Source organism: Rattus norvegicus, chromosome 1 (assembly GCF_021556685.1).
Source record: "Rattus norvegicus strain SHRSP/BbbUtx chromosome 1, alternate assembly SHRSP_T2T, whole genome shotgun sequence".
Lineage (NCBI taxonomy): Eukaryota > Metazoa > Chordata > Mammalia > Rodentia > Muridae > Rattus > Rattus norvegicus.
The window spans coordinates 249,250,959-249,276,374 of NC_141534.1; the positions used below are offsets into that span (position 1 = coordinate 249,250,959).

General features: G+C 42.0%; 1 protein-coding gene across 2 annotated transcripts in view; it reads left to right on the plus strand.

Annotated features, from left to right (window-relative positions):
• Plce1 (phospholipase C, epsilon 1) overlaps window positions 1-25,416 on the plus strand; it is a 307,957-nt gene that overhangs the window by 252,908 nt on the left and 29,633 nt on the right. For both annotated transcript variants that reach the window (NM_053758.3, XM_087571504.1), the window contains 6 exons: window positions 2,563-2,670; window positions 4,007-4,123; window positions 5,333-5,491; window positions 13,686-13,815; window positions 17,172-17,293; window positions 18,286-18,403. In NM_053758.3, the coding sequence (NP_446210.2) occupies window positions 2,563-2,670; window positions 4,007-4,123; window positions 5,333-5,491; window positions 13,686-13,815; window positions 17,172-17,293; window positions 18,286-18,403 (754 nt within the window). The remainder of the gene's footprint in view (window positions 1-2,562; window positions 2,671-4,006; window positions 4,124-5,332; window positions 5,492-13,685; window positions 13,816-17,171; window positions 17,294-18,285; window positions 18,404-25,416) is intronic.

Consider the following 25,416-nt stretch of genomic DNA (forward strand, 5'->3'; position numbering starts at 1 on the left):
GATATAGAGTGGTCAGCCTTGTTTTGTTCCTGAAATTTCTTTGAGTTCTCTCCATTTAATTTAATGTTAACTATAGGTTTGCTGTAAATTACCTTTATTATGTTTAGGTATGCACCATGTATCCTTAATCTCTCCAGACTTTTATCACGAAGGGGTGTTGGATTTTGTCAAAGGCTTTTTCTGCATCTAATGAAGATGATCATGTGGGGTTTTTTTTCTTTCAGTTTGTTTATATGATGAATATCACTTATTTTCATATGTTGCATCCTTGCATCTCTGAGAAAGGAACTAGATCATGGTGGATGATCTTTTAGATGTGTTCTTGTATTTGGCTTGCAAGTATTTTGTTGAGTACTTTTGCATCCATGTTCATAAGGGAAATTGGTCTGCAGTTCTCTTTATTTGTTGAATCTTTATGTGGTTTGGGTATCAGGGTAACTGTGGCATCATAATACCAATTCCCTTGTTTTTATTTTGTGGAATAATTTGAGGAGTTTTGGTGTTAGAGCTTCTTTGAAAGTCTGGAAGAATTCTGCTCTAAAGCCATCTGTCCCTAGGGGTTTTTTTGTTTGTTTGTTTTTTGTTTTTTGTTTTGTTTTGTTTTGTTTTTTGGTTCATTTATTTTTGTTTGCTTGTTTAGTTTGGTTTGGTTGGTTGTTTGGGAGACTTTCTAAATGACTGTTTCTATTTCACTAGGGGATATAGGTCTATTTAAAATGATCTGATCTAGATTTAGTTTTGTTAAGGGATACCAATTGGGGAAATTATCCATTTCTTTTAGATTTCTAACTTAATAGAGTACAGGGTTTTAAAGTGTAATCTTATGATTCTCTGGATTTCCTCAGTGTCTGTTGTTATGTCCCCCCTTTTCATTTCTGATTTTGTTAATTTGCATAGTCTTCATCTGACTTTTAGTTGTTTTGTGTCAAGGTTTTGAATATGATTGGCCCAAGGAGTGGTACTATTTGGAGGTGTGGCCTTGGAGTAGGTACATCAGTGTGAACATGGGCTTTAAGACCCTACTCCTAGCTGTCTGATTCAGTCTTCCACTAGCAGTCTTCAGATGAAGAGGTAGAACTCTCAGCTTCTCCTTCACCATGCTGCCATGTTCCCACCATGGTTACACTGAACTGAACCTCTGAATCTGTAAGCCAGCGTCAATTAAACGTTGAGCTTTATAAGACTTTCATTGGTCATGGTGTCTGTTCACAGCAGTAAAACCCTAACTAAGACAGTTTGGATAAGGGTTTGTCTATCTTGTTGATTTCCCAAAGAACCAACTCTTCATTTCGCTGATTCTTTGTATTGTTTTCTTTGTTTGTATTTCATTGATTTCAGCCCTCAGTTTGATTATTTCCTGTCATCTGCTCCTCTTGGGTATGCTTCTTTTTGTTCTAGAGCTTTCAGGTGTGCTGTTAAGTTGCTAATTTGAGTGTGCTCTCTCCAGTTGTTTTACGTAGGCACTGAGTGCTACGACCTTTCATCTTTGGACTGCTTCTTTTGTTCCCCAGGAATTTGGGTATGCTGTGCATTCATTTTCTTTGAATTCTAGGAAGTCTTTCATTTCTTTCTGTCTTGACCCATTTTTCATTCAGCAAAGAGTAGTTTGGCTTCTGCTAATTTGTAAATTTTCTGTTGTTTCTGTTGTTCTTGATATCCAGCTTTAATCCATGGTGGTGTGATAGAATGCAAGGAGTTATTTCAGGTTTCTTGTATCTATTGAGACTTGCTTTGTGTCTGAGTATTTGGGCAATTTTAAAGAAGATTACATGAGGGGCTGGGGATTTAGCTCAGTGGTAGAGCGCTTACCTAGGAAGCGCAAGGCCCTGGGTTCGGTCCCCAGCTCCGAAAAAAAGAACCAAAAAAAAAAAAAAAAAAGAAAAAGAAGATTACATGAGGTTCAGGGTAGAAGTTAGATTCTTTTGTGTTTGGATGATGTGTTCTGTAAATATCTGTTAGATCTTTTTGGTTTGTAACATCTGTTAGCTCCAGTATTTTTCTGTTTAGTTTTGTCTGGATGATCTGTTCTTTGGAAGAGGTCTACAGACATCCACTTCTGGCAAGTGTGACCTGTTGGAGATGGGAGATAGGATGCAGTCAGCATTGGGGGTAGAGGCTAGGAGGGGATGGTTTGTGGGAGCCACAGAAGATCTGTGGGTGGAGGTTGGAGTTGCAATTGGTATTCTGTTGCCGAACTAGGGAAGAATGAGACTAGGGGATTGTGTCTGGGGGAGCACAGAGAGAGTGGCCTCTAATTTTCAGATGTTCCCTGTCAAAGAATGAAAGACACTTTTCAAAAGGAAAAAAAAAAGTGGCAATGTTCTTAAACCCACTTTACCTTCCAAAAATCTTCATTTCTGGTAAACAGTTTTCTTACCTTGATTTGTTCTCTCCATCTCTAAGCCCATGTTAATTGTGGCCTCTGGTCAAAGTGACAAGTATCTATATTTTATTTAATATCCACAGCTCAAATGCTGACTGACGTGAACTGTGTGCTGGGTTCAGTTTGAGGCTTTATCTCCTGATGCTCATCTGAGATGGCCTCATTCGTTGTTCACGCAGGTCCTCTTGCAAGGATGCAGAAGCATAGAGCTGGACTGCTGGGATGGAGATGATGGGATGCCCATTATTTATCATGGACATACGCTGACAACCAAGATCCCCTTCAAGGTAACACTTCCCGTCAAACCACAGGACATTATCTTACAAGCCTTAAGATCTGGAAGACTTCTGGAGTGTTTGCAGTGTGCAGTGGCTTGAATGGCTCATTTTTCTAGGATGTAATCTTGAGCCCTTACTAGATCCTTACTCAACTAAAATTTTAATAGCCATTACTTCATATTATAGCATAATGATATTGTTGCTATTTACTTTTATGTGGTCTAACGATAAATAAAAACAGGGGCTGTTCTCTTCCTCGAGAAATTAAAGGTCATCAATCCTGCTGTCTTTACTGACAAGGGAAAATATTATGTGTCAGGAGATAATTAAGTAATCACCATTATAAAGTAAAGAGTACTAGTTCCACCTAGGAAGATAGATTTCCCGGAAGGTTGGCCTTATTAGATTATTTTATAGTCCGCATAGCTTATTAGTTTAGCTATGCAGTTACTCCTCGCTCAGAGGGTCTTAAGCTCTGTAACATCATTTTTCTCTGAGCTGTGGCTAGGCTTGGACGGGATATTATTATATGAGATTATATGAGAAAGCAGCTACAGTGCACTTTTCTTCAATTCGTTTTCTATCTATCATTCATAAAACTCTTGCATTGTATATTAGCAAATGGCTATGTTTACAGATACACATTAAAACATGTCTACCTTTTGCTCCGAAAATAATATTTTAACTGTTTCAATATGTCTTGGGCTTCACTATATCACAAACTATAACAAAAGCAATGTCTTTTACTTACAGTGTTCTGTCTTAATATGTACTGATTTTTTTTCCAGTTTAACATAATAACCGCTGTTCCTTGTAGTATGGGAACAAGACTCAACATGAATGGTTTGATGTCTTTATATGATATAGCCTAGTCTCTTGCTTAGTTTACAAATACATTTGGCCCTTCTTAGCCATGGGTTCTACATCCATGGACTCAACTCTGCAGCTATAGGTCCAAAAGTGGGATAAATTTGTGTCTATAGTAAATTTGATTAGACATGTTTTTCTTGTCATTATTTCGAAATGATGTGTTCACATTGCGCTGGGGATGCTAAGTACCTGGCGATTATTTGAAGCACGCGGGAAGATAGATGTGGGGAGATGATATGTAAACATTATGTCATTTTTATGTAAGATCTGAGCATCGTATAGATTGCAGTGTCTGCAGAGGTCCTGGAATTAATTTCCCTTGAATCTAGAGAGGTGCCTGGACCTTTGAAAGGATAAAAACCAGTTTTATCCAGAACCGGATGGATGCAACAGTTAGCACTCTCTGTGGCTGAGGACCAGCCTTCTGATGACGCTGACAGACGCCTGACTCTAACGAGCTGTTTGGGTCCCACAGGAAGTGGTGGAAGCCATCGATCGCAGTGCCTTCATCACCTCCGACCTGCCAATCATCATATCCATTGAGAACCATTGCTCATTGCCTCAGCAACGGAAAATGGCAGAAATTTTCAAGGTTAGCTTCATCTAAGACACTACTATCTCTTAGTTGTTATTGGTATCTAAATTGGGCAGGTGTAGACCACAACCCAGCGAGACTTTAGCCATGAAGCATGGACTGTTAGATTTCTACAGACCTGAAAAATGGCAATGCTCAGAATGCTTTGGATTTGTTTAGGACGCCCCGCCCTTTTGTCTGTAAATGTATAGGGATTGTTTTCTGGTCTTCTGACCCTTTCCAGGAAGCCTTGGGAGGTAAGGATAGACCAGTTCTCCAGTACTCCTGATACTACTAGCAGGAATATCAGATGTCACCTGGCAGTTTTATATGAAAAAACCAAAGTCATTTCAGGAAAAGTCACATATTGTTGTGACCCAAACACATATAGGGATTTAGCAAGTTAGCCCATTAGAACATTTTCTCTACTAATAGTAAACTACCTTATACAATGTAATGCAGACAGATCAAAGAGCAGATTTCCACCCATTCTCCCAGTGACAGAAGCGTATGTAGAAATATAGTTCTCAAGGAAGGAAAGCCACTAACAGGAAAATGTACTCCAGTATGAATACCAACAAAACTGAATTTTCATATTGCCTTAGCCTAAGCCACAATGGCTTTTTTGTTTGTTTTTTTTGTTCTTGTTTGTTTATAAATAACTAGAAATAAAAATTGCCATATTTTTCTATTCTTATCTTAAGTGATCATCCTGTGTCTACCCTCCACTCATGACCTCCTTAAGAGAGACATTCTGCTTTGGGGACTTATTTTCATAAGTCCTTGTGAGAATACTATCTGTTCTTCACCCATGGTTGGAATAAATGCTCCCTCCCTGTTGCCTTTCATCTTTTCTGTCTGTCCCCAGGTTTCTATGCTCTATGCTTCTGAATTTACTGAAAAGTAAACCAGGTTTTACAGAACTGCGGCTGCTCATCAAATCTCTGCTTGCTTCCCTTTGCTACATTAGACTCCAGAATGTTTTGCTAAGTCTTCACAGCTGGTTCCCTCCACAGTCTGACCTAGGTCTTCCCCTTTGCCCTCAATACATCCCTTCCTTCCAGGGGTAAACTGCCGGGAGAATAAACAATCTCCTTAGTTCCTTTTCCTGGGATTTCTCAAACAATCCAACTAGGCCGAGATGGCCATGCCAGTTAAGAAATAGAAGTGAATTTATTAAGTAGAGGGAGAAGGCATTCATGGTACGCTTTCCTTTATGCTTTGTAGAGTGTGTTTGGAGAAAAGCTGGTGGCTAAGTTCTTGTTCGAGACCGATTTCTCAGATGACCCAATGCTTCCCTCACCTGACCAACTTAGAAGGAAAGTGCTTCTTAAAAACAAGAAGCTAAAGGCCCATCAGACACCTGTCGACATCCTCAAACAAAAGGTACTCCTCTCTGGCTGAGCAGGTTAGGACTATGCCATGGGCTGGGGGACAAGGAAGTTCATGCCACTTGGACTTTTCTGATGATTTGCTGCATAGACAGGTTTTGAAGACTGAAATCTCTTAACTGATACACTTGATTTGGGGATTTCTAATTCATAGACCAGTAGATCCTCTCCCCCCACTAACCTAAAGTTTCACTTTGTAAATTGTACCCATGTGGACTATACCTCCGTGTTTTTAATTTGTTCTAAGTGGAATAATGCGTAACTCTTAACTCTGGAGCCAGCCATCAGGGTTGCAAGTCCCATAATAGGTGACATACTCCTCTTTAGGGAGAGCACTTGGGTTCTAGGGCCCAACAGCAGCAGCCCTGAGAATCTGGAGTATCACAAAAGAATGGCAACAAAGGGCCTTTTCTCTTCCGTCATGCAAGAGTTCTGTGCTCAACTGTCAGCCTATACAGGCAGGTCCAGGATCCTCAAGCTCTTAAAAATCAAGGCTTTTGAAAACTTATGTGTCTCTCATATTTTTGTCTCAATTTTTAAAAATATTAATATTAAGATATGGTATCTTATTATAATAACCCATGCTGGCCCAGAACTCCAATCCTCTTACCAAAGGTGTGAGCCACCATGTTGGACTTCTCATGCATTTTATATTGGTTTAACTTTTTTTTTTTTTTGTCTTTCTGGAAACCCCTGGCTGACCTTCCATTCACAGAAGTCCTCCTGCCTCAGCCTCTTGAGTATTGTACTCCCAAGTCTAGTTCTCCACTTCTAAGTACATTAAAAATCTTATCACAAGTTGAAACACTTACAAGATGTTATATCATTATTTATATCTATCTACCTACAATTATTATATGCAAAATAGACCCCACTGCTGCCTTACTTCTAGACTTAATTTCTGACTGAAAAAGTCTGATTTTTTTTAAAAAAAAATTTCATATAAGCATTGTATTCTCACCCCTGTGATGACCATCTTGATTTTGAATTTTTACTTCGATATACACAGAAACCAGGAAAAAGTCAGGGGAAAGAGGAGGAAGTGACTGTAACCTCGGAGGTATTTTCTAGGTAGATACAATGGTGCTTCTTGTCTCCTTTACTTCCCCGGGATTTTCTCAGACCCTGCACATTCTTAGGTGTTTCTTTCGCTTGGTCTCAAGAATCAAGCAGAGATGATTAGTGGGTAAAGGTTACATCTCTCTGTATAAGACAGGAATAAACATGGTGAGGAAAGTGGAGGGAGGAAGGGAGGAGAGAAGTCAGCTGTCCTCTTGTTTTCAGTCAAGCCTCCTGTTTACGTGATACATACACAGCCATGCTAAAGGTCCAGAGTGGATTCCCTTAAAAAGCACCCAAGGGGATGATGGAGAGATGGCTCAGCAGTTTAGAGCAACTGGCTGTTCTTCCAGAAAACTCAGGTTCCATTTCTAGCTCCTGTCCAGCAGCTCATGACAGGCTGTAACTCCAGTCCCAGAGGCTCTGACACCCTTTCTGACCTCTGAGGGCCCTGCACATACATAACACGCAGACAAATATGCAGGCAAAGCACTGACACAGAAACATAGTTTTTAATTAAAGAAGTGCCTAAGCTTACACAACCGTAGACGTCTCTACACTCAGGAATATACATTCTGCAGCTGAAAAGCAAATAGAACCCCAATCTGAGAGTTGGGCGATCAATCACCTTCAGAAGCCAGGCAGGAAAGGCCAGTGTACGGAGCCAGCTGGAGCTGGAAGTGGTGAGGACAGAGCGTGCACGTCTCCAGAGCTGAACAGGTCTACTTAGATCATTTTAAAAGAATTTAAAATATCATCTCCATTGAGCACCCATGGTGTGTCCCTGTAATTCTAGCTACTAAGGAAGCTGGGAGGAATGGTTACTTCAGCCCAAGAACAGGGATTACCATAAGAAACACAATGAGACCCCAATCTCCTTTAAAAAGAAAAGTGGTGAGCAGCCCAGTGGCTTTCAGCCTGTAGATCACAACCCCTATTGGTGAACTATCTCCAAGATTATTTACATTACTATTCATAACAGCAGCAAAATTACAGTTATGAAGTACCAATGAAAATGTTATGGTTGGGGAATCACCACACCATGAGAAACAGCCTTAGGAGGGTTGAGAACCGCTGCTCTAGCCAAACAAGTCTGTTTCCAAGATGAAACTCCTCCCGCAAAGTCCAAAAGTTTCAGATCTTCACTGTGAGCACCATGGTTCTGACCTCACTTCTACTTCAGTTCTGAAAACCATGTGAGCTCTGTAGTGAAGCTTTTTAACTAAGATGTTAGCACATGTGTCTATGCTCTAGCTGATCTTCCTTAGAGGTAAGGGACTGGAGATCCAGCAGGGGCTGCGATTTTCTTCCAGAACATTGTTTTCTCGGGCTATCTTTTCCTCCTCCTCTTCCTCCTTTTCCTTCTCTTCCTCTTCTTCCTTCTCCTTTTCCTCCTTCTCCTCCTCCTTCCCCCTCCTCTCCTTCTTCCTCGTCCTCTTCCTCCTCCTCTCCTCCTCCTCTACTTCCTCTTCCTCCTCCCCTCTTCCTCCTCCTCCACCTCCTCTTCCTCTCATTCCTCCTCCTCTTCTTTCTCCTCCTCTTTGTACTTCTCCTTCCTTCTTCCTCCTCTTCTTTGCTCAATTTTAATTTTATATATTACACTTTTATTGCACACAGATCCATTGTAAAGAAAAAAGAGCCTATGAGAAGGGTGAAATAAACAGTAAATGCAGACTGCATTACCGAGTGCAGTGATATGTATATAGAAGGACATCAAGAAGAACGTAGACACTCTTTCACTGAGTGTGTGAAGTCAGCAAGGCTTCTAAGTCAAGATGGCTGTGTGAAGTGCAACTATAGTTCTAGGTACAGAGACAAACTTACAAAGTTATAACTACATTCAAGACAGCAGAACTCATAAGCTTTATCAGCACCCCAAGTAAGAAAGCAATCACATGTTAACAATGAATGTTTTATGTTACTCTGAGGTCAATCAAAAGTTTTGTTAGCATATACTCATGGTACACAGCATGATGGATTTCATGATTATAGTTTTGTTCACATATATAATGTGGTTTGACCATTTCACACCCCCTTACTCTCTTGAGTCTAACCTTCCACTGTCCTCTTCCTCTTCCCAAATAAAACTGCTTTATGTTCATGTTCTGTATGTGTATATGTGTGTGCACACATGTGACCACACATGTGTACAAGTGTGTATGTGTTTCTGAGTGGATGTACATGAATATATGTGTGTGTACATGTGCCTGTGTATGTGTGTGTGCATTATGTGAATATATGCTTGTGTGTGTATATGTGCATATGTCTGTGTACATGTGTATATGTGTGACTATGTGCATGTTCTTGTATATGTATGTGAGTGTGCATTGTTTGAGTATATGCATGTGCTTGTTTATGTGTGTATGAGTGTGTGGTATGTGTGTATGACTATGTGTATGTGTGTAAGTCTGTGTGCATCTGTATATGTGTGTATGTGTGTATATGTATGTGAGTGACTGTGTATGTGTGAATGAGTGTGTGTGAATGAGTGTGTGTGTGTGAGTGAGTGTGTGTGTGTGTGTGTGTGTGTGTGAGAGAGAGAGAGAGAGAGAGAGAGAGAGAGACTTCAGAGCCTCAGCATACCACTGTGTGGCACTGCTGCCAGTAGGCCTTCTGCACTGTCCCCTGTCTGCACAATGTGACACTCCTCACTCTCCACAGTGTTCTGCTAGGTGCTTTGCCTCTTGACTCTTGCTCCTTGATCTCAGCTTGACTGCTCATTTCTCTACAGTGATACACAGTCTTGCTTTTGGGCTTCACTTGTACCTGAAACAGGTTTTTTTCTCTTTTTTTTTAATTAAAAAATTCATGTTTTTTCCCCTTTCCTAACTCCGCCAAGATCCTCTACCCATTCAATTTCACTTTCTTTCTCAATCTTTAAAAAAAAAATGATACCAACTGCATGCTCAAGCGAGCATGTGTGCACGTGCATACACACAACACACACACACACACACACACCACACCACACACACACACACCAATTGCCAACTACTTCTAAGCATATAGACTGCCCTGATGTTGTTGATAAGACCAGTACCATTCTATTGAAAAATATGATTTTCCCTCTCCCGGCAGGCGTCAGTTACAAACAGCTTCTTGGTTAAGGGTGAGACTTAGTGCCTGTGTTCCCTTCTCTGTGCTGGGGTTTTGTCTGGCTTATACTTGTATGGGTCTTGTGTGTGCTGTCAGTCACTGGGATGGAACAGTTTTAACATTAATTTAGAGGGAAAGAAAGTGAGCTTTGTGTAGGTCAGAGGACCTCTTGGGGAAGTCTGTTCTCTCCCTTACTGTGTAGATTCCTCAGATTAAAATCAAGTTTCCAGGCTTTGCAGCAAGCCCCTCTGCCTGGTGGGCCAGCTCACCTGCTCCAGAGCAGACCTTTTAGATATTATACTGGGCACTAATCTTATGATATTTTCTAATGAAAGGACGGGAGAAAGGGGAGAGGAAAGGAAAGAAGAAAGGGAGGGAGGGAGGGAGGGAAGGAGGGAGGGAGGTCTTAGATGCAGTCAGAAATCCTACACTGGAGACATGACCCCCTTATCCTGTTTAATGAAGGTTGCATAGAACTGTGTTCTGGGCTGGTTGGCTGCTGTATCCTTGCTGGCCTTGCATTTTGTGACCGAGTCTTCAATTTTCTGTGCTATCCATTAACATCCACAAAGCTCCCTAAACCTCTGAGCCTGACCAGTGAGCACTGAACATTCTAAGTGGATAGCACTGTAGAATATTTTATCTGGGTGTGGACACAGCCTCGGCTGCATCTTCCCTATGTGTACATTTTTATCACAAAAATAATATTACCCATTTTTTTAAAAAAAAATTAGAGACTACAGGCTGGTAAAATGGTTCCTCGTGGGGAAAGTACATGACATCAAGCTTGAGAGCCTGAATTCAGTTCCCAGGACCCAAATAATGGAAGGAGAGAACCAACTCCCCAGAGTTACCCTTTGAATCACACACAGACAGAGAGAGAGAGAGAGAGAGAGAGAGAGAGAGAGAGAGAGAGACTCACACAATATGCACAATAAATAAGTCAATATCATTTCTAATTTTTACTAAATGTTTAAAAATTAAAGTTAGGGTATCATTTCTAATTTTTACTAAATGTTTAAAAATTAAAGTTAGGGCCTGGGCATGGTGGTGCACACCTTTAATCCCAGCACTCAGGAGGCAGAGTCAGGTGGATCTCTGAGTTCCAGGAAAGCCAAAACTATACAGAGAAACCCTGTCTCAAAACAAACAAAACTTCCTATTTTGGGTAATGTCCACAGCTACAAGTCATGAAGTCTGTCTTAGGTTTCTGTCACTGTGGTAAAGCATTATGACCAAAAGCAGTTTTTGGGGAACAGGGTTTCATCAAGTTTACAACACTCAGGTCACAAACCATCTTCAAAAGAACTTAGGGCAGGAACTCAAGGCAGGAACCGGCAGGAACTGAGGCAGAGGCCATGGAGGGGTACTACTTACTGGCTTGCTCCTCATGGCTTGCTCAGCCTGATTTTTTATGACACCCAGGATCACCAACCACAGATGGTACCTCCCGCATCAATCATTAATCAAGAACATTGTCTTGCTCACAGGCCCCACAGACCTGCCGACAGGCCAATCTGTTAGAGACATTTTCTCAACTGAGCTTCCCTCTTCTCTAATGACTCCATGTCTAGTTGGCATAAAACTAGCCAGCAGAGTCCAAGAATGTAAATGAAAACAAATTGCAAATTGTGTCTTTACTTTCCTTTAATTATTTATCTGCGTGTGTGTGTATGTGTTGTGTGTATGTGTGTGTGTGTGATGTCTGTGTGTGTGTGTGTGTGTGGTATGGTGTGTGTGTGGTGTATGTGTGTGTGTGTGTGTGGTATGGTGTGTGTGTGTGGTGTGTGTGTGTGTGGTATATGTGTGTGTGATGTCTGTGTGTGTATGTGTTGTGTGTATGTGTGTGTGTGTGTGGTATGGTGTGTGTGTGGTGTATATGTGTGTGTCTGTGTGGTATATGTGTGTGTGTGTGGTGTGTGTGGTGTGTGTGGTGTGTATGTGTGTGTGTGTGTGTGTGTGTGTGTGTGTGTGTGAGAGAGAGAGAGAGAGAGAGAGAGAGAGAAAGAGAGAAAGAGCGACAGAGACAGAGATCACATGTCGATGTCAAATAACAACCGTTAGTCCTTAGTTTTCTTCTTCATTCTTGGGTTCTGAGATTCCCGTTCAGGTTGACATGTTTGTGTGTCAAGTGTTTACCTGTGGAGCCATCTTGTAAGTTCCTATCTTTACTTTTAATCACCTCACCTCCAACTGGAATTTAGCAATTTCTCTGGTTTTAAATGCAGAAGGAAGAAACCCAGTAGCTTAGACAATACCTATGCAAGGGTTTTTTTGTTTGTTTGTTTGTTTGTTTGTTTGACTAGGAGAAATGACAGTTTTCTTATTGTCTCACAATAAGATGTTGGTAATATCTCCAAGAATTATTTATAGTCATCCTATTTTCAAAACTATCACTTGACCCACTATCAAATATTTTTGACATGTTTCCTCAAATTTTTGTATTAACAGTTTATTTTTCTTATCTTTAAGTGTGTGGGGGGGAGGGGTCTGTGCACATGACTGTAGGCAAAGGTACCTGTAGAGGCCCGAAGCATCGAATTCCCCTTGAACTTAAACTACTTTTCAAAAGGTACTTTAATATTTCCTTATTTTTCTGTGTAGGGGTGTTTCTCTTGCACATAAGTCTATGCCTGGAGCACCAGACCTCCTGGAACTGGAGTTATGCGTAGTTGTGATCTGTCATGTGGGTACTGGGAATCAAAACCAGATCTTTTGCAAGAACAAGTGCTTTTAACTGCTGAGCCATATCCCCAGTCCTGGAGCTGACCTTTTACATATGCACTCTTAACCACTGAGCCATCCATCCAGCCCCAGGTCCCCTAAAATTTCTGTTTTGTTATTTTGATTTATAGTTCTGACAACAACGCCTCTCTAAGCTAGCAACTGCTCTTCTAGCCTGCTTGTCCACAGGGATTCTAGCATTGTTCTCAAGGTCAGAGGACTTTCAATATTATTTTAAGACAGAAAAAAAAAATGAGTGTCTTAGCAGAGACTTCCTGCTCTCAAGCTGATGGGCTGTTTCACTCTGTCCCTCGGGACCAATGTTAGTTTTCCAAGCATCTGAGTTTTTCTCTTGTAGGACTTTCCCAAGAGCCTAGGAATCCAGATACCACACACAGGTTTCTTACGATTATTTCTAAAAGTTCCCAAGTTCTTCCTTTAAAGGTGCAGACATTCACCAGAAAAAAAAAAAGTTGTATCCAGAGATTTTAGGGTCAAAACACTGGGCTACAGCAGCCACAATAAACTATGCTCAACCGCTGGCCCTTATGTGCCAATTAGAAACACGTGTAAGGGTGGAAAGCAATGAGAAGAGATCCTCCACTCAGTGCACCCCACCCCCTCCATGGGAGGAATACCAATGGAGGGACTCCATGATATCACCTCTCTCTTCAGGGCACTGGCAGGACATTAGCTTTAAATGGAAGGCAAGAGGACCTCTGCCCTGGACCTGTCAGGTGGTCCAAAAAAGTGCTTGTCCCTGAAGGATTGAGATTCTCAGGGAGTATTGCTGATTCAGGGAGCAGCTTCCCCGTAGTGGATAACTACCCTCATTTGGGGTGCAGGTGGGAGAGTCTATTCAATGAGGTGACTGTTGTTCTGGGAATCTAAGGTGACTTAAAAGGAAAGGCAAGGACAACGGCTTATCTCTTTTCCTTCAGACATGACAGGTTAGGCTAGGCGACATGTTAGATAGAAACCGCTTGAGTGGTTCTCGCGCCTGTATTGCCAAGGAGAGCAGAGCAACTCCAAGTCAACTGGGGTTAACTCCAAGTAAAGAAGCCAGACACAAAACAAAATCCAAGATGCTGCACCGGCTCTAGCTATCTGTGGGCCCCCCTGAGGAGTCAAAGCCGCTGCTAAGCAGGTGCCTGTCTTACACTAAATCCAGATCCTTTCTTCTCTCTCAAATGAACCTGGAAGGAGCAATTCACCTTTATAGTTTGGAAAGCACTGGGTGGCAGTTTGGAAGGTTGGGGTGGAAGTTCAGTAGGTTGCTTGTGCAGTCTTTAATTTCCACTCTTTTGCAGGCTCATCAGTTAGCATCCATGCAAACACAGGCTTTCACTGGTGGGAATGCCAACCCGCCACCTGCCAGTAATGAGGAAGAGGAAGACGAGGAGGACGAATATGATTATGATTACGAGTCCCTGTCTGATGGTAAGAGACACAGAGCCTGCTGCCGTGAGCTGGGAAGTTGCTCAAGTGATTGATCTTTCTTCCCAAATAAACCTGGAACTCCATAGATAAGCAGTAGAGGTGGTTTTAACAATGTCTAGGAGTCGAAGGATCCAGACACTTAGTGAGAACAGGGGAAGAGCAGTATCACAGCCACACTCTAGGAAGGCGAGGGCCAGAATGCCTGGGAAGCAAGGGGTGGGGTGGAGTGGAGGCATCGTCCCAGAAATGGGTTTGTAGGGGAAGAGGTGGGGTGAGAACAGAAAGATGCACCTTCAGTCTTTGAGTTTCTGAAGTGATAAAAAGCTCTTTCAGACTGTATCTAAATCCCCACCCCTAACTCCCACTCTCTCTCTCCCTCCCCCTCCCCCTCAGTCCCTTCTCCCTTGCCCTCCCATTCATCCTCCCCTGCCACCTGCAGGGGACAGTGTCACTTACTGTCATGCTGTCACTCTGGGGATCTGGCACCAAAAAGAGGAGGCTCCTTCTCCTTCGTCCCTGTTCTCAGATTACTAACCCAACAAGACATTTCCTTCTGGCCCCACCAAGGAGAGAAACATGAGTGATGGATAAAAGTTAAAGGTTACTGGTGAAGGATTCATCTCAAGTCAGAACTGGGGTCTGCGTGTGCTTCGCTTGCCTGTAATTGGTGTCATTAGCCGGAGATTACACGATGTTTTCTCCTGCAACTTTGCGGATAGCTGTTGGCCTTTTCTTTGGTACCCTCTAAAAGGCATCAGTGTCCCCATGAGAAAACACCACCGAGGTTTCTAATTGCATAAACTTTTTTCTTTTAATGAGACAGAGTCTCTTTGTTTAGTCCTGGCTGGCCTGGAACTTTTGGTCTTCCTGATTCCATCTCCTGCGTAGCACGATGTAGTGGGCTGAGGGTTTGGCTCAATGGAAGAACATTTGCCTCTTATTAACAAAAGCCCTGGGATCCTTGGCACACACACACACACACACACACACACACACACACACACACACACACACACACACACACTAGTAAACGTTTGCCATTGATGTGATGACCACCAGGCCACCTCCACATATTAGCTTCTCCTACTCGAGGTTGTTTCCAGTCCTGTTCCAGTTCAGAGCCCTCATTATTGGTAACAGCCTAGTTGTATTCTGACCTAAAATGTCAGGCTAAGCAATGACCACTGAGCAGTTAGCCTTCATAATAGTTGATTGTCTCGAGCCATCAGTTAAAGGCCCACTCACTTGATTGGAAATGCCGGAGGTAATAATTTGAATGGAGTCGAGACAAGTTACTAGCATCCTAGTCCTAAAAACACCACAAGAATGTGGAAAGTTTTATACTGACACATCCACCCTCATGGAAACGTCCCCATAGCAAAACAAATGGACTCAGAGAGTAAATGAAAAATGACGCTGGTGAAATCAGCCAGTCCAGGTGTCATTTGCTCCTGGAAGAAGTCAGTCCACCAGAGTATAAGTTCTTTCTCCCTCATAAATTACCCTGGGGCTTTTTGTACTGTTAAGAGCAGGAGAGGGAGCTTTTAAATTATCCTTCCTGTACTTATTTTTTTAATTTGCAAATAGCGAAATGAACAGAGGAGAGGAAGAGCGTTCTGATTTAGTTTTGTGTAGGGAAGTAAAATTTAATGCTACTTCCCACTGAATTTATAAATTACTTGTGTGCATTGTTTAAGGTTTGGTGGTGGAGTATTGTGGAATCCTACCAAGCTCTCCTCTCATGCTGTAGGAGGCTTTGGACAATGACTTTTCACCATCAGCAACCAGAAGTTTCTCTGACATGTCATGAAAAAGTTCTGTCAAATGTGTGATGATGCCACCCCACACACCACTACCTCTGTGATTTATGACCACTGAAGTCCACTGTTCTGGCTATTTCTCCTTTCATTTGAAAGATCCTTCTGGCTGGCTGACTTCCAAATAGGCCTCGAAGTCATGGCATGCCTTGTGAAGTTTGTCCTATGACAGCTTACATAGGCAATCATTAAATGCCTTGGCAATGGCATGTTTTCCACGGTGGTTGCAATGCATCTCTCTGAGTTTAATTAAAACCATATCAAGAATAGTACAATCCTAACTAGTAATATAAATGGGCAGCTTTTAGCATGATTTGAATTAACAATGTTTGCTTTGGGTTTTTTTGTTTTGTTTTGTTTTGATACAAGGTCTCACACAGCCCAGGCCTGCCTTGAGTGCTCTGTGTAGTTGAATATGACCTTGAACTCCTAATCCTTTTGCTTCCACTACTCAAAGACCAGGATTGGCTGCATTTCCTTTATTGCTAGCCCTTGAATCTATGACAGTCAAAATACTAGCTAAGACACCTTCTGATTCGTTACCTTGCGATCTAAGCTGTTGTAACCTGTGCTTTGCTCCACGCCTTAATTTGATGTATCTGGCTCTGACTTAATTCTCCTTACCTGTATTTTCTTTCTGCTTCTCTTTCTCTGTAGCAGATGTCCTTACTGCTTCCCCTGTTCCTAACAGTCAGGAAGGTAAACGCCATTTGAACCCAGTATTTTAACTGCATGGATGTCTGTATTATGCCTCCACTGTTTGGGGTCTGATTAGCATGAAGTTGTGACACTTCTGTGCATAGAAACGCAGTGAAATTATTGATCCCTTGGTAAGCTGCATGGCCCTGATTTGCTATAAGGATATTTTGGTCTAAGCATTTGTGGTCCAAAAAGATAGTGAATCTGGAATGAGATCCTAGCTCTCTCGCTTTTCACTTTAAGAGAGTACAATCATGGCGGACTTCCCAGACTTTTACACTTGCTCTGAATAGAGATGTCAAACAGGAAGATTGCCTGCCATACTTAGAGCTATTCACATTAAGATTATAATTTAAAAACAACAGTCATGAAAACTTTACTTTCCAATGAACTTAAATTGGAGAAACGTTGCATCGTGCATAACTATAAACCTTTTCCCATGAATATTGGCTTTGGTGTTTCTGGGGTCAAAAGAAGCAAATAACTTCATTTCAAAGGAAGGCCGGTTAACTCACGAATGTGCCAGTGGAAGTGCTTGAACCACTAGATCCTTCCCAGGCCTGTGCAACATCAGCCTCTTGACATAGGACTCGTCTATCTGTGCAAGATGGGCCTTTTCATTTAGAGTATATCTATCTGGTACCAAAACTACTGCTAAGTGAGTCCACGAAGCTAAATATATAGCCCAAGGTTTAAAATTGTGCTTCAAGACATCATTTTGGTAACACGTAGCCAGAGTCTCGGTCTTGTGGATACACGCAGGTAGCTGGACAGCCTCACACAGAGCCCTGAAGGGAAGCATTTGACTCTTCCCGCTGACGCCTGGTAACTCATTTTCAGACAACATTCTGGAAGACAGACCTGAGAACAAATCATGTGCCGACAAGCTTCAGTTTGAGTACAATGAAGAAGTCCCCAAGAGGATAAAGAAAGCAGACAACTCCTCCGGCAATAAGGGAAAGGTAGGAGATCACTTTCCTTTCTTTTAAAGGTTTTATTTATGTATGTATGTGAGTACACCATTGCTGTACACAGACACCAGAAGAGGGCATCAGATCCCATTACAGATTGTTGTGAGCCACCGTGTGGTTGTGGGAATTGAACTCAGGACTTCTGGAAGAGCAGTCAGTGCTCTTAACCGCTGAGCCATCTCTCCAGAGATGGCTTTTCTTTACCTGATTCCTGGACCTTTGTAATTTTGTCACTTTTGGCTGGGACTCCTCTCCCCTTCCTTTTTTCTCACTCAATCTTCCTCAGATGCCAAAGTCCACGTGGAGATTCTACAGAACTCCTGCTGCCACGTGTCATAATTTCACCCGATTGGTACCTACTGGAGGTATATGTGTGGCAGGCACTGGAATGGTACAGAGGATGGATGAGCTAGTGGTTGAGACCAGTAAGTCATGTTTGTGAATAATTAAAAAACATAGTGATCTCACTGCACTGTCAGAGGATCAAGGACAGGTTCTTTTGGAAGGTGCTCTTTAAGAGTGAAGATTTGCTTAAACAGGCCACTCCAGCCAAGAGGACAATGTTAAAGTCATTCACACCAAGAAAGAAGGCATGAAAAGAAGTCAGATTATGAAGAGTTAGCAAGCTCACAGAGACCTGAAAGACACATGAGATACTCAGGCCTCACCCTCAGGTGCCTCACAGCCTATAGACACTGAGGGAACCCATTCAGAGAGTGGCAGTGTCAATTTTTTTTTTTTTTGAAGCAAAGCATATAGATCATCTAGTAATTCAACTAATGTGTATAGACTACTCCATGTGAAAGATAATGCATTCTGTCCTAGGAGACATGAAGGATGAATTAGACAGTCTTTTCCCTCACGAAGACGCTGAGATATGAGTGTGAAGAAATACTTAGTAAGGCAAAGCATGCTGGCCATGTGGGAGAGGTATAGAGAAAGTGCTCCACCTTCTGGTAAAATGGTGTCATTTTCCTTGAAAGGTCTATGACATGGAACTGGGAGAGGAGTTTTACCTTCCTCAGAACAAAAAAGAAAGCAGGCAGATTGCACCGGAGCTCTCTGACCTCGTCATCTATTGCCAGGCGGTAAAATTTCCAGGTAAGAGTCGTCAATGTCATCTCTAACATTTAAAGTTACGAAAGGATAAAAGTGAGCTATGTGTCTAATGGGGTGTTTTGAATACTCCAAAATAACTGAATTGTATGACAGAAATAAATAATTTCCATAGCTCATCTCGGACTTTTCATAATAATTCTCCAAGGTTAGTGAATTTCCACTTGTATTTTTAAAAAGATTTTGTTTGTTTGTTTGTTTTTATGTGCATGGGTGTTTTGTGTGTGTGGATATATGTGCATTATGTGTATGTCTGGTGCCTTCAGACACCGGAAGAGGGCATTGGATCCCTTGGAACTGGAATTATGGACAGCTGTGAGCCACTGTGTAGGTGCTGGGAACTGAACTCTAGTCTTCTGCAAGAACAACAAGTCCTCTTCACTGGTGAGCCATCTTCCCAGCTCCCTTCCACCCATTCTTAAACGAAACAAATCCTGAAGCACCTCAAGTAATTTTCCCCAAGATTTCAGAGTATACATGTAAATAGTCTTATTTGAAAACTACAGAAATTGGCTTGAGGAGAGAAAGATATTCATTTGCTGATATACTTAAAGAATCGTAGCATATAGGTACCCAGCCTCCAGTCCAATCCAGTTCAGGCACACAACTTCCCTCTCTCGGTCATTCTCTTACCAGCCATTGTGTTGAGCTGTAGCAAGCCAGCATCAGAGATTTCCAGACTCAGGTTCAACCTGCAATTTCTTCAGAACCTCCAGCAGAAGTGATGCTGTTTCTCACTGATTTACTTTCCCAAACCTTACCCAACCCCTGTAACTAGAGGGCTGCAGTATTCTGAATGTGTGGTGCTGGGAGGATCTCCACATGTTCAAGGTCAGCCTGGACTACATAGTCCCATCCCTGAGCTGTGGACTTGAGGCTCTATGGAAAGGGAGGAAGTTTTCCCGCTTGGCCACTTCTGGAAATGCAATAGACTTAATATGGTGAGCCACTTCCAAACAATTATTCAGTTCACTTAATAAATGATAGATCTATGGCCTGCCTGTCTCCAAAGTCCCTCCTTGAATTGCATCTACTCTGCCTTTCTCATCAGGATGTATTATCAATGGGTTCCATTCAATTGTGTGCCCCATAAATGGAGACCGAGGGGGGAAAAGATTAAATAAAAAGATAGAAGCCGGGTTGGGGATTTAGCTCAGTGGTAGAGCGCTTACCTAGCAAGTGCAAGGCCCTGGGTTCGGTCCCCAGCTCCGAAAAAAAAAAAGAAAAGAAAAGAAAAGAAAAGAAAGAAAAAGATAGAAGCCAGAAAAAAATCTCTCATACAAAAAAAAAAAAAAAAAACCAAGACCAACACAGAAAGACCTCTTGTGACCAAAATTTCTGAAAGGGGGAAAGAGCTTGGATTGGAGGATCCTTCTGAATGTCAATTTAAAAGGCATATAAAGTTGGCCTGGACAGAGGAGTCAGAATGCCAGCCCTCATCTTCTCTTGATGTGTTAAACTCCAGTTCTGGCAAGCAACCCTTTTCACACCTCTCCTGGCAAAGAAGACCAAGATATTCAGTGACTATCTTATATAGTCCTAGAGATTTAGGTCTTAAGACCATAGTGGCCATCTTCCATGCCATAGGAAAAAAATCATAGAATTTTCTGAATTTTAAGTTTTCTCCCAGAGACTATAAAACTTTTGGCAGCTGCTAGTGCTTTTCTGCTAGTAAATTCTGTTGAAGAGGATATGAAGGAGTATGCAGCAAATATTTCAAAAGCATACAAGAAGGTGGCGCTTAAATTTAATAGCTGGAGATGGCACAGTTCTGCTCTCACACAGGACCCAAGCTTGGTTCCCAAAGCCCACATTGGACGGCTCACGACCACCTCTAACTTCAGTTCTAGGAGAGCCAATGCCCTCTGAAGGCCTCTTTGAGCAGTAGGCATTCACATATTGCACATATGCACAAGTAGGCATTCATACATACATACATGTACTTACATATGTAAATATATACATACACACATACATACATATATACACACATACATATACACATATACACATACATACATACATACATACATACATACATACATACATACATACATACGTGTAAATTTTTAAGCTTTTTAGTTTCACCAGACATGATTTATGCCAAAGTAAGTTTCCCATGGTCATAGTTAACTAATACCTGGTGGCGCTTATTTCATTCTACATAAGAAAGTTAACCCGTCAGCATCAGATCAAGTGTGGGGGCCATATTGGTCAAGAATAACACAAGCCTGTAATCCCAGCACTCAGGTAGCAGAGCCAAGAGATTTTCCACTAGTTTGAAGCCAATGTGGTCTAATATAATGAAGTCCAGGCCAGCCAGCCTAAACTATAGAGTAAGGAAACCATTATTCATGTTTCATTCTTTATAAATACAGGTAACACTATAAAAAACAAAAGACCATTCAACTGGCTTTGTCTCTTCTCAAGGATTGAATAAACTGGAAGCACAAATTCCCACAGCTAATTCAATTCAGGGGGACAGATAAAGTTATACCAAAGAGAGAACTGTGATAAGGTCTGTGGCCATTTGGCCCAACTCCTAACTTGAAGGGCAGGATACGGATGTGGTGGTTCTGTTTTCTGTTTGTTTTGCTTTTGAGCCTCTTAATTAGTTGTGTAGCTTTGGATATCCTAGAACTCTGTAGCCCAGGCCAGCCTCAAATGCACAGAGATCCACCTGTCTCTGCTATGTGCACCACCTCACGCCCCTGGCTATTATTCCTAGGATATTGCTATAAAACATTTACAAAATATATCTTTTAAAAAGGATTGTATCTGTCTGTCTGCCTGCCTGTCTGTCTGTCTATCTATCTATCTATCTATCTATCTATCTATCTACCTACCTACCTACTTATCTATCTATGTATCTATCTATCTATCTACCTACCTACCTACCTACTTACCTACCTACCTACCTACTTACCTACCTACCTACCTACCTACCTATGTACCTACCTACCTACTTATCTATCTATGTATCTATCTATCTATCTATCTATCTATCTACCTATCTACCTACCTACCTACCTACCTATGTACCTACCTACCTACTTATCTATCTATCTATCTATCTATCTATCTATCTATCTATCTATGCATCTATCTATCTATCTATCTATCTACCTACCTACCTACCTATCTACCTACCTACCTACCTACCTACCTACCTACCTATGTACCTACCTACCTACTTATCTATCTATGTATCTATGTATCTATCTATCTATCTATCTATCTATCTATCTATCTATCTACCTACCTACCTACCTACCTATCTATCTATCTATCTATCTATCTATCTATCTATCTATCTATCTATGACTGTGTGCGTGGGGGAGGGCAGAGAGATGTGTTCCAGGAGATGAGAAGAAGGCATCAGAGCTACAAGCGGTTGTGAGCCATCTGACTTGGGCGTTGGGAACTGAACTCAGGTCCTCCACATGAGCAGTAAGTCCCCTTAACCACTGAGCCATCCCTCTGACCCAACACAGCACGTTCTCTTTATTTGCTGTTTGTTAGCGATTGAAGTTTCTCTACTCTGCCTATAATTTAATGTGTTTTTTTTCTCAGAATAGCTAAAAGTATTTTCTTGGAGTCACTGCTAGGATACCTTTTAAAAATTATAAATTTTTGGTGTACATGAGGAAAATACGAGATGTTGTTACCTTTTGGTTTTGTGTTTGATGAACTGATGTTACCTTATCAGTTTCAGTGAATCCCATCTTTCAGCGCTGTCACGTTCAGTCCCAGAAGCACAGGCCTGTAGTCCAGCTGCTTCAGAGGCTGAGGCAGGGTTGTGATTTTGAAGCTTGTCTACAGAATGATTTTAAGGCATCATCCTGGGCAACCTAATGTGACTTTTTCCTCAAACTTAAAAAAAAAATGGGGTTATTAGCTCAGTGAACTTTCTTGGCATTTGTAAATACTCGAGGTTCAATTCCCTGAACTAAAAAAATCAAAACACACACACACACACACACACACACACACACACACACACACACGAGTAGAAGAACGTTTGCACATTGTGAACCTACTGAGGGGCTCACATCTCAGTTCCCGGTGCTGTGTTCCTTCTTACGATGAGGAAATGATGCAGGCTGTTCCTGTTTATATCTGCTATAGGATTTCTTTCTCAGTCACATTTAGCCCTAGCATCGCCGTGGCTCTTCCTCCTCCTTCTAATGGAAAAGGGGGGTTAGTACTTTCTCGTGTTACCCACCGTAGTGTGTGGATACTTCCCAGCAACGGCCCTTGTATACCCAGTTCTCCTCAGGCATATCCTGTGCTCCTTAGCACTGTCAGCCCTTTGCTCAGACAGAATATACTGAGTCTGAGGACGCAGCTCAGTGGTTGAGAATTTGACAGAATGCACAAGACCCTGGACTGATCCCCAGGCTATAAGGAATAGAGAAGAATATTCTAAGCTTGGCCCATTCCCCCTAATCCCCATTACTAACTCCCAAACCCCAAGGCCAGGAGTCTCTATAAAGAATTTGAGAGTCTCCTATCTTCCATGGTGTCTTCTTTTGCAGGCCTCTGTGCATTTATAGACATGCGTTCATGTTCCTTTTTCTGAAGGCAGATATCCCTTGTACTTACCGTGTGTGTGTGTGTGTGTGTGTGTGTGTGTGTGTGTGTGTGTGTGTGTGTGTTGATCCTTTCTTGGGACATGCAGTTCTTTCCATTTAAAATTGTTTTATTTTATGTGTATGGGTGTTTTGCCTGCATGTATGTCTGCTTGCCATGGGCAGGCAGTGCCCTTGGAGATCAGAAGTAGGGCATGGTATTCTGGCCTTTCCCTGGTCTCCAGCAGCACTGCCTGCCCATGGCATGCAGACAAACATGGAGGCAAAAATACCCATAATGGTTTTTTTTTTAAACGAAAGGTACTCCACATCCCAAGAAGGGATATATATGGGAAATACTGGGTAGCAAAGTCCCCCTCCATCCAGATCCACTCCCTTTCTGTCTCTCATCAGGCTTTTAAGACACAGCAACAGAAGGTAAAACAATGAAATATATTATGGTAAAAGGAAAGAGCCACATCAAAGTTGAACAGGGCAAACCGAAAGAATGAGAAGAGCCCAAGAGAAGGCACAAAAGTCAGAGTCCCACTTGTTCACGCACTCAAGAGTCCCATTAAAACACTAAGCTGGAAGCCATAAGAGGACATGGTCCCGGCCTGTGCAAGCCCTGTGCTTGGTGCTTTAGTCTCTGTGAGTTCAGATGGCCTCGTTCTCCCGGTGTCCTCCATCCCCTCTGCCTCCTACCTCCTCCTGTCTCCTCTTCCACAGGCTTCTGGGAGCTCTGTTCTAAAGTCTCTGTGTGTGTGTAATGTCTGGCTGTGGGCTTGTGGGCTGCGAAGGAAGCCTCTCTGATGATGGCTGAATTAGACACCGTAGCAGACCATCATGAGGAGTCATTTCGTCACCATGTTTTTATTTAATAAGACCAATAGTGTCTGGCTTGTCTTCATTCCCAGGCTCTCTAGCCTCTGGTTCTTGATCACTCCAGCAGTGTCATATATGCTCATTTTTGTGTCTAAACACATCTCTGTCCTTCCTCTGCTGATGTTCTTAGAAGGATTAGCATTTTCTGAGGAAGACCTCCTGAACTGTTGCAGTCCGAGGAGTTACTCTCCACTGGTACAGCTATAGACAAGAGTGATGATGGCCTCCCGAAAGCCTTTAAGTCACTCTTCTTAAACTAGAGCTGGGTCTGTGTGGCTGGTGTGCATTCATCCTCTCATTCAGCAAATACATACTAAATTCCTGCTGTGCATGGGGCACTGTGCCTGGCATAAAGGATCCAGGGACTGAATGGAGCAGGAGTGAGAAAGAAAAGCCACAGAAACATCATCATCATTGTATCTTTTCCACTGAGCCCTCAGACTAATCCTAGGAGTAAGTTCCTTTAATCACACCTATTTTTTAGATAAAAAAAAAAAGCAGATGGTTTGGCCAAAGATGGTGTCAGAAGGATTTTTTTTATTATTTCTTTAATTTTTTTAGATTACAATTATATCATTTCCTTTCTTCCCTTTTTTTCTTCCAAACCCTCCCATAGACTTCTTTCTCTCTTTCAAACTTATGGACTGGGGTTTTTTTATTAATTGTTGATAATATATTTTTCATATATATGTATAAAACAATTTTCATTAACTGTTAAATATATTTTTCATATATATATAGTTTTCATTAATTGTTTATATAAATTCCTTAATGCATAGTACAGCCTGCTGAGTCTTTACATTGCTACTTGTATACAATATACATTGTATATGAGAGCTGTCCATTTGGCATTAGACAACCAGTCGGTGTGCTCTTCCCTAAGGATGAATGTTTCTCCCTCTCTCAGCATTCCTTACTTTACCATCACAGGAAACCACAGCCAATCAGAATGCAGAAACCACAGCCAATCAGAATGCAGAGTTGTGGAGCCCAGTCCCACAAGATACATCTGCAAAACAAATCCTGCTCCTTAGGCCCAGGGAACATTAGGGAGGAGCAGCAGAAAGATTATAACAGCCAGGGGATCAGGGATGTTGCTGTGAGATTGTTTTCTAGGAATGTCAGAAGCTACACCCATAAACACGAGCTGAACAAGGACCACATAATAGACTGCGAATATGGATGGTGAAAGCCCACGGGGCGTCGACAAGGAATGCCAGAGGACTTACAATGTGGACAGTACGATACCCAGGCTCATAATTATGCTTTCCTCTCCCCAAGCTGTGTTGTTATTCTCCAGGAAATAAATATTAACTGCAGCATATTCTGAATGTGCAATTTTTTTTTTTTTTGGTTCTTTTTTTCGGAGCTGGGGACCGAACCCAGGGCCTTGCGCCTTGCGCTTCCTAGGCAAGCGCTCTACCAACTGAGCTAAATCCCCAACCCCCCTGAATGTGCAATTTTAAAGCTCAGGCACGCAGTTCACTAGAAGAGTGTGTGTGTGTGTGTGTGTGTGTGTGTGTGTGTGTGTGTGTGTGTGTT